The 10,191-nt window shown below is 33.7% G+C and overlaps 1 protein-coding gene across 2 annotated transcripts; it reads left to right on the top strand.

The window, feature by feature from the left end:
• The first annotated feature begins 1,388 nt into the window (after positions 1-1,388).
• Positions 1,389-9,409, top strand: LOC113735079 (uncharacterized). Of its 2 annotated transcripts, none has more exons than XM_027262001.2 (2): positions 1,389-1,859; positions 9,016-9,409. In XM_027262001.2, exon 2 carries the CDS (start codon positions 9,056-9,058, stop codon positions 9,260-9,262), a length of 207 nt encoding a protein of 68 aa, XP_027117802.1. In that variant the 5' UTR covers positions 1,389-1,859; positions 9,016-9,055; the 3' UTR covers positions 9,263-9,409. The 2 variants fall into 2 exon arrangements, with proteins under 2 accessions (XP_027117802.1, XP_071938845.1); XM_072082744.1 differs by having other exon boundaries at positions 1,392-1,859; positions 9,019-9,409.
• Positions 9,410-10,191: the final 782 nt, after the last annotated feature.

The following is a 10,191-nucleotide window of genomic DNA, read 5'->3' as shown; positions in this document are numbered from 1 at the left end:
CTCTGCTTTCTTACAGTAAAAAGCTGAATTTTTCTGGTATATTTCAACCTATATTTTGCTAGTTAGAACCAGTTAGTATTGCAGGAAAGTTAGTGTAAACAGAAACTTGAAAATGGACAACTTCTCTAGGTCCGTTTGTTTCGGGTGAAAATATTATCTTTTCCAGGAAAATATTTTCCTGGAAAGTATTTTCCTAATTTTTCATGTTTGGTTGCACAAAAGTTACTGAAAATATTTTACTGTGTAAAAGATTTTTACTCATTTTATGGAAAACAACTTTCCATCCAAACTTACTGAAGTTGTTTTCCGAAATGCATGCATCCCGTCTGATAAAGGTATCTGTCAAACTTTCAAAACTTGTAGTATGTTCAAAATCAAAAAAAGACTTCACCCTACTCATCCTATGCTAGTAATTAATTATGTATAATAGGGATATTCTTTTCTAGAGAAACTTTCAGCAGTGAGAGTGTAAGATATATGTCACAATAAGCATTGCGTGTGATTGTTATTTGAGAATAAATGGCCAGCAATTTGTTTATTGCTTAAGGAGAAATTTTTTTCCATATACACATTTCTCCAAGATTTTTTTAAAGTTAAACAATGAGATAAATTTTTTTATTTTGCATTGGAAGAAGTATGTGGTTATAATGTGTAGAAAGTAAAAATAGAGGTAAAAATGAAAATATTTCAAAAGTTAAACAAACACCAGAACATGAAGTAAGAAAATATTTTCAATAGGTTAACTAAACACCTGAAAATGATGAAAGGGAAATGATTTTTCAAGAAAAATACTTCCATAGAAAATATTTTCCCAAGGAAAACATTTTACTTCCAACCAAACGGACCCCTAATAATAAAAGTCATCTGGAACTAGGCTAAAAAGAATAAAATAAAAAATCCTAAAATTATCTACTTATAAAAATCACTATCCTAAAATTAAACGTCTTTCACTCGAGGAGATAAAGAATCAAATCTTAGACCTCCCATCATTCCTTGAAGGAGGGACATGACTGACTGAACTCAATAATGTAAACTTTCTTTTTTCCTATACTTGCCTTTGGTTAAAAATCAAGAAAAAAGTGATTTCTAGTCTATTTCTTCACTACTCCTACAAAGCTTAACGGAGTTGAGTTGTTTGGAAGAAATCATTTTGGGTATGTTTGGTTCTTATAGAATTGAGGTTTAGAATTGGAATTGGGGCTCCAATTCCAAATCTGTTGTTTGGATACTGTTTCACTCAAAGAATTAGAATTGAATCTGAATTCTATAAGGTCCAATTCTATTATTTGAATTCTTTATTGATCAAAAGAATTCTAATTCTAATTCCACAGCTTAACCCTGCAGAACGGGTCTACACGCGGATCTCGTGGGTAAAAAATTAAAACCGGGTCAACAATGCAAGCAGCCCTCTCTCCCGAACTAATTAGTCACTTTTCCTCAACCGCAACTGCTTCTGCTCTGCGTCATCGCCTTCACCTCCACCCTAACATTTTGCCTCTTCCACCACCGTCTCCGGCATCGCTTTTTGCTTCTCCAGCCATCCCTCTACCCTTCGCCGCTCCTGTCACGCATCTACCCTCACCTCACCAATCGCAAGACTGCTGGAGCGAAAGTGAATTCCCCTAAAAGGCCTTTCCTTTCATTATCGGAAGTTCTTTCTTCGCACCCTCCTTCTCGCATTCTCACCACTGGACTTCAGTCCTCTGTCGATGGAACTACTGACCTGACTAAACATCAATCAACGAACTATCAGCTCCTGCCACGCATCTACCTATCACCTCACCAATCGCAAGACTGCTCCGAGTCCTCTCTACTTATCCGTGCTTAATTTTCTTGAACTGGGTTCTTCAGTCCGGAAGGTAACAACTAAAAGCTCTCCTTTGCCTTCGATTTTTAACTTTGCAGCATTGAATATTGAATTCTGAATTTCTTTGACTGGCAAAATCTTTGTACAAGAGAGTGATTTGATGTCTTTCTTCAAGAGAGTTTGGTTAATTAATAGGCTCTAGTGCTTAATTACAAACCATTGGTTGTGAAATGATTTTCCGGATATGAACCCCATATGAAAAATGATTTTCAGGGGATTTTTTTAAAGTTATTAAATATTTTAATCGATTTGGACATAAAAATTTTGGGTGTGAAATGATAGAATTAGAATGAAATCTGGAGGAATTTGGGATCTCAAAGCCATGCTCCTAAGATTGATACGTACCAGGTTGTTGCCTAAAGAAGGAAACTTAGGTCCAAGAGGATTGTTACTGATATCTAGCTCTTCAAGCTGTGATAGGCCTTTCAGATCTGGAATACTTCCATTTAACAGATTATCAGCCAAAACAAGACTTTTCAGATTCTTGAATGTGGCAATCTCTGGGGGGATGCCACCCTGAATGAAGTTGGAACTAATGTTTAGCACCTCTAGAGAATCAAGCCTATCAACCTTGGCAGGCAATGGTCCCCATATTCCCAGGGATACTAATGACAACTTTTTCAGATTGGAAAGCTTAGTTATGACTGTAAAGAATGAATCAATTGAAAATCCCTGGGACAGAGTTCTCTGCGGTATGGAAAAGTTTGCAGCAGATGGTTATACCACAAAGTTCAGTTTATCTTTACTGCAAAAATTAATATAATAATCACTTTAAAAAATTAAGTGGGTTATTTTGTAAAAAAAAAAAAAAGTAGACCAAAGATATCTAAATTTGAGCAGCGGAATAATCTTTGAGCAAACGAATTAGAGCTTGAATTAACACTTGAAGTGACACTTTGAGCGACTTAGCATGACTACGCCCCAACTTTCAGGCTGCTTCTGTTCGTGACAGATTTTACCTGCGGGACACTAAGCAGATCAACTCTGCAAATGATTTAACATAGAATGTTATGGCTTCTATGCTTCTAGGAGGTAACAGAAGAAAAAGCTCTTCCTTCTCTTTAAACAGGAAATAATCAAACAGAAGAAACTTTAATGTACTATCTATATAGATTACTGTTGGATTTGATTCACATGGATTGATAATAGAATCAACAATGATTAGAGCATCTTACACCATCTAGATGACATGCACAAAATATTCTAAATTGCCGCATTGGTCAAGGCATCACCATGAACCTTCCACTTCTTAAACTCAGTAGAGGCTAACATAAATGAACTCGCATTCCGATGGCCTCCACCACCGAATTCCTGCATGTGATTCTATGATGTATTAACTCTTAACTCTAGCTATGCATTTTCATAACGGAACAGGAGAAGTGCTATGAGTTGTGAAGATATTAAGAACCTGTGAAATTTGTGTTGTATCCTCATTCTCAATGCTTCTTAAGCTTATTTTCAGCAGTCGATCATTTTCATATGTTGTACTAATGTCTGTTTCTGAAGAACATGTCACATGATGATGTTGGAGTTTTCATTTAGGTTGCGATTGGCTGTTTGATATCCTACTGTGATGTAGGTTGCATTCTAAAATTCTCTTACTTGACTCCTGAGACCTCTTCTCCCCAAACCTGCAGCTGATATCTTGCCATATCTGTTGGCACTGAATGAGTTTTTCTTCATTTAACATATGTATGAATTTTTCAGGTGCATATTTGCCTTTCATTTTTAGTTCTATAATGCAGTAGCTATTAAATATGTTTTTAAGAACATGACATTGTGATGTTTTTCTGGTGCATATCTGCCTCAGATATGGCATCTGAAGCTAAACTTGCTTAGCTCCTATTATTTATGATGGTCGAGTGAGATATTATGTTCTGCCATGTCTGCTGGTCTTGTTTTTGTTATTACGCTTTGATTGGTACAATGGAATTACACTTGCATTTTTTAGGAACATTGTCTTCTGATGACTACTAGTTGTAGCTGTGTAGTTGAGCTGCATATATATATATATATATATATATATATATATATATATATATATATATATATGCCCTTTTGAATTTGATGCTTGTGTAAGTTCAACATCAGAAGAACTAGAACAGTAGAACCAAGGTCCATAGTTGCGAAGTGCGTTTGAAAATGTGAACAGGTATAGCTAAAAGTAAGATAATATATTCCCTTTGGCATGACAGAAAGAGCCTCAACTTTCCATTGATAGCTAAAGGATCCAGATTCAAAGTGAAAGTAATGGAAAAGATGATTATGTCTAATTGAGAAAAGAAATCTACATCAAAAAGTGAAAAGAGAGAAGATTAAAGAATGCGGTAATTGCTACCAATTGGTAGGTAATGCATCCATAACAAATGCAGTAATTAAGCAAGCAAACTAACAAAAGAAATATAAGAAAGACACACATAGTGCTGCTTTTATAGAAGTTCTCTGAAGCTCTAATATACATGGATTTCTATAGGAGTAGAGGGATATTTAACCTGTCCTCTGTTGCTGCAGAAACAACATCTAGAAATATCATGACACAGTCAGTTCCTGATAGTTCTGAGAACAACATCAGTTTCGGTACTGGACGGTTGAATTCCAAATTCTGTTACACTTTTTATTCCAAATCCATGTTACGAACCAAAGCACATTGTATTGATTAGACATCAAATACCCAAATTCAATTATCCTTTCCTTGCGATGCATAAGATCTTTTGATTCGTTATAAATTCACGCTTCCTCCCTTTATCCACTCATCACCAACACCCTTCACAAACACATGCATGTATTGAAGCAGAACAACAGTTCTAAATCCCATCTGAACACTAAATACAAAAATCTGCATCAATCAGGATAGACTTTTCTTTTATTCTCATCCACCATTTCTCGTTAAATCACGCTTCCCTCACTTTCTCACTTCACCTATGCTGATTTTTTCTACCTTCCCTCAAAAGAAGAATGGGGAAGCGATCATGTTGAGCACTACAAAATTCAAAGTAAACCAAAATAACCTCTTTGAAACCTAATCCTAACAAAACTACCCAACTTTTAAATCCAACTATTTTTCTCTTTAAATATGAAAATTAAACCAAACACATCTCTACCCAAAAAATTACCCGATGCAGTACCCACAAAAAAAATCAATAAACATTCAGCAGGAAATTAGACATAGCATTTTCACCTTGATATCAATTATAATTAATAGTCAACAAAAACAAAGAAATGATAATAAATCAGCGAATTGGGCAACTTGTTTGCTGACCCAAAAATTTTTTTTTTTAAGTTGCTTAATTTATTTATTTATTTATAGATTTTAGACCAAAAAAATTTATTTTACAATTCAACAGGCTAAGAAAATAACGAATTATGGAGGAAAACTTTGAAAAGCCGAAAATAATTGAGTTGCAGAAATGAACCTAGAATTTGTGAATCAAGCGATCGTAAAACCCTAGTTCTCCAGTAGCTGATTTTGGGGGTTTTGAGATTTTTTGAAATTGGTTCTGAAGAGAATTTACTGTTAACCCCAGTTTCTAGGCTGGATACTGGGCCTCACAAATTTGGGCTTCATTGTGGACCTTCTGATTTTGGGGGTTTTGAGATTTTTTAAAATCGGTTCTGAAAAGAATTTACTGTTAAGCCCAGTTTCGAGGCTGGATACTGGGCCTCACAAATTTGGGCTTCATTGTGGACCTTTTCCTCTGTTAAGATCCTTTTCTAGATAACGGAAATAGAGTTGATTGAGTTGGGCCAACAAAATGATAAATATCCAATGCTAACAAAATGAATTACATAGCCTTATTATACAACTCAATAAATAAATTATTATCAAAAGAAAAAAGTCATAATTATTGAATAGGTTCACATGGTGAAATCAAATAGATATATATATGGGTTTAAAATAAAATTGTTAGCTTTAAATTCATGTATATATCTATTGAATAACATGTGTACAACTACAATTAGCCTGTTTAGGTGAAATCAAATAGAGATATATTATATGTTATTCGTACTGTTTAGGTGAAATCAAATAGTTATATACATGGATTCAAAAAAAAAAATTGTACATATGATCAATGAGAGATAAAAAAAATTCATTTTATGAAATGTAAGGGACTATGGATCGGATTATATATAATTTGATTTGACAATTTAGTCCCTTAAAGATGATCACATGCAAGGCACGTGATGAATTCCGATGAAAAATTAGTCGAAAACCTAGGTAGGGACCAAAATTTGTAAGAGATATAAAATTACACTTTTAAAAATGAGGAACGAAAAAATCATTTTACAAAATGTGAGGGACGTTTTGAATGATTTTTTCTAAAATTTATTTATTATCCTTCTTGTGGTTGAATATAAATAGAAGTGAATTACATAATAAAAAATCATTCAAAATGTTTCTCACATTTTATCAAATGAATTTTTCATCTTTTATTTTTAAAATGATAAATTTATGTCTCTTACAAAAAATAAAGTAGATAAATTTTGGTCCAAACGTAGGTTTTCAAACACTTTTTACTATGAATCCAACATGTGACCCATATTCGGTCATTTTTTTAAGGACAAAAAGGTTAAATCTCATTTGTGGTTAAGTAAATGATATGATCTATATTTATTTTTTACCCTAAAAAAGATTCGATCCGAACCATATTCTTTTTTTTTTTTTGCTAAAAAAGTTAGATTTGCGTAATATATTCATTTTTGCTACTAAAAAAGTGGATTCTAACCTTTTGGTATAGAAAAATAGTTGCATGCAGTGATTTCAGGATAAAAAGTGGTAAAAAACTTAGGTTAGGACTAAATTTTGTTGATTTGAATTTGTAAGGGATTTATAGTTAATATTCATACTGAAGTTGAAGTATGACTGATAAGTCTTTTAGAGACATAAATTCACTTTTAAAATATTAACTGTAAGAGACGTAAATTTATCATTTTAAAAATAAAGGATGAAAAATTCATTTGATAAAATGTGAGGAACATTTTGAATGATTTTTTATTATGTAATTCACTTCTATTTATATTCAACCACAAGAAGGATAATAAATAAATTTTAGGAAAAATCATTCAAAACGTCCCTCACATTTTGTAAAATGACTTTTTCGTTCTTCATTTTTAAAAGTGTAATTTTATGTCTTTTACAAATTTTGGTCCCTACCTAAGTTTTCGACTAATTTTTCATCGGAATTCATCACGTGCCTTGCATGTGATCATTATTAAGGGGCTAAATTGTCAAATCAAATTATATATAATCCGATCCATAGTCCCTCACATTTCATAAAATGAATTTTTTTAATCCCTCATTGACCATATGTACAATTTTTTTTTTAAATCCATGTATATAACTATTTGATTTCACCTAAACAGTACGAATAACATATAATATATCTCTATTTGATTTCACCTAAACAGGCTAATTGTAGTTGTACACATGCTATTCAATAGATATATACATGAATTTAAAGCTAACAATTTTATTTTAAACTCATGTATATATCTATTTGATTTCACTATGTGAACCTATTCAATAGTTATGACTTTTTTCTTTTGATAATAATTTATTTATTGAGTTGTATAATAAGGCTATGTAATTCATTTTGTTAGCATTGGATATTTATCATTTTGTTGGCCCAACTCAATCAACTCTATTTCCGTTATCTAGAAAAAGATCTTAACAGAGGAGAAGGTCCACAATGAAGCCCAAATTTTGAGGCCCAGTATCCAGCCTCGAAACTGGGCTTAACAGTAAATTCTCTTCAGAACTGCTTTCGAAAAATCTCAAAACCCCCAAAATCAGCTACTGGAGAACTAGGGTTTTACGATCGCTTGATTCACAAATTCTAGGTTCATTTCTGCAACTCAATTATTTTCTGCTTTTCAAAGTTTTTCTCCATAATTCGTTATTTTCTTAGCCTGTTGAATTGTAAAATGATTTTATTTGGTCTAAAATCTAAAAATAAATAAATTAAGCAAGTTAAAAAAAATTTTTTTTGGGTCAGCAAACAAGTTGCCCAATTCGCTGATTTATTATCATTTCTTTGTTTTTATTGACTATTATAATTGATATCAAGGTGGAAATGCTATGTCTAATTTCCTGCTGAATGTTTATGGATTTTTTTTGTGGGTACTGCATCGGGTAATTTTTTGGGTAGAGATGTGTTTGGTTTAATTTTCATATTCAAAGAGAAAAATAGTTGGATTTAAAAGTTGGGTAGTTTTTTTAGGATTAGGTTTCAAAGAGGTTATTTTGGTTTACTTTGAATTTTGTATTGCTCAACATGATCGCTTCCTCGTTCTTCTTTTGAGGGAAGGTAGAAAAAGTCAGCATAGGTGAAGTGAGAAAGTGAGGGAAGCGTGATTTAACGAGAAATGGTGGATGAGAATAAAAGAAAAGTTTATCCTGATTGATGCAGATTTTTGTATTTAGTGTTCAGATGGGATTTAGAACTGTTGTTCTGCTTCAATACATGCATGTGTTTGTGAAGGGTGTTGGTGATGAGTGGATAAAGGGAGGAAGCGCGAATTTATAACAAATCAAAAGATCTTATGCATCGCAAGGAAAGGATAATTGAATTTGGGTATTTGATGTCTAATCAATACAATGTGCTTTGGTTCGTAACATGGATTTGGAATAAAAAGTGTAACAGAATTTGGAATTCAACCGTCCAGTAGCGAAACTGATGTTGTTCTCAGAACTATCAGGAACTGACTGTGTCATGATATTTCTAGATGTTGTTTCTGCAGCAACAGAGGACAGGTTAAATATCCCTCTACTCCTATAGAAATCCATGTATATTAGAGTTTCAGAGAACTTCTATAAAAGCAGCACTATGTGTGTCTTTCTTATATTTCTTTTGTTAGTTTGCTTGCTTAATTACTGCATTTGTTATGGATGCATTACCTACCAATTGATAGCAATTACCGAACCCAAAATGTATGCATCTGTGTTGAGATCAGCCCTATGTGCCGCTTGTGTGAGGTATTCGTGAAGTGTCTATGGCTTGCATGGATCTTGATGAAATTTGCTTAAAGTATTTTTTACTTTTCATTGTCCCATTTTGTCCAAATGTTTCCTCCTACTCTTCATTTCATTCCTTGTGCTGTATGATTTTGTCTGACTGAGTCACTGACTCAATAAATTTCTTTTTACATAGCAGTTTTGAAGAAGCAGAAGAGCTTGAGATTGCTTGTAAGATGGCTGGTTTTTCAGCATTTAATAGCCTCGCACCCAAGACCAAGAACCTGGTTGTTGCTGGTGGCTTGACAGCTTTTGTTTTTGGGGTGTACTACTATACCATGCGAGCTGTTGGAGGTACTGATGAGCTGCAGGTAGCCATTGATAAATTTGAAGCAGAAAAACGCAAGACTGAGACACAAGAAGGCTTCGCACCAAAGGCCTAATGTAATATTTGTTGTGCATATAATAACGTGACTTGGATGGAATGTGGAATACAAACTGTTTTTGTAATTGTTCTTGCCTATCAAGCTTTGTTCAAGAACAGTTCGATACAAAGACCTACATAATTTTTCATTATTGAGCTTCTTGCATGTAGTTATCTTGTGGAAGTGCAATTTTGTTGAAGTATCCACGCAACGTACTTTCTCTGGAACCAGCGAATGTCATGGTCTAAGGGTCTGTGTGTGTTCATTTGTTTAGGACACAGTAGTGATGATTTGGGACCTGAAGCTTTGGTGGACTTTGGATCATACGATTACAACAAACTCATGTTACACAGGAGAATTGGCTGCAAAAGGAACCATGAGTTCTCTTTGACATTTTTACCACATTTATAATAGCCAGGACGTTAATGGAAAGACTGATGATTTTGTGTTTTTGACCATCAAATTGTTGGTGAGGCGTACCTATTATGAGCATACAAATCAAATGCAAATAAACAGCAGTCGACAATAATGATATCAAGTTTATGAATGGTAAAATACAATTTGCCAATATTTCAGCTTGCCATATTGAGATTTTCTAGAACTACCAGGAAGATGCTGCATTGTGATCTCTTTCTAGCTGGTGTTTGTGAAGCAACAGAGGAACTAGTGTCTCAAATTATCAAGGTGCATCTTCACATTTTCCGGTCAACTGAAGTTATCTCACAGGCAACACGGCAATTAGTATTAATACCTAACAAACTGAATTCAAGTACTTGAATTAACAAATTTATTTGATTCTCCATTGATAACCACGAGATGTCTTGAAAATATGTGCTTACTTTAATGTTCTTTGTATGGTAAGTCCCTCCGGTCACTTGCTGCTTAGGTCATTTGTGACCATGGTTCAAAGACTCGGTCGAGATCGAGACGAGTCTCGAGTTGTTACC

Source organism: Coffea arabica, chromosome 3c, assembly GCF_036785885.1.
Source record: "Coffea arabica cultivar ET-39 chromosome 3c, Coffea Arabica ET-39 HiFi, whole genome shotgun sequence".
NCBI lineage: Eukaryota > Viridiplantae > Streptophyta > Magnoliopsida > Gentianales > Rubiaceae > Coffea > Coffea arabica.
This window is presented reverse-complemented; position numbering and strand designations above follow the sequence as displayed.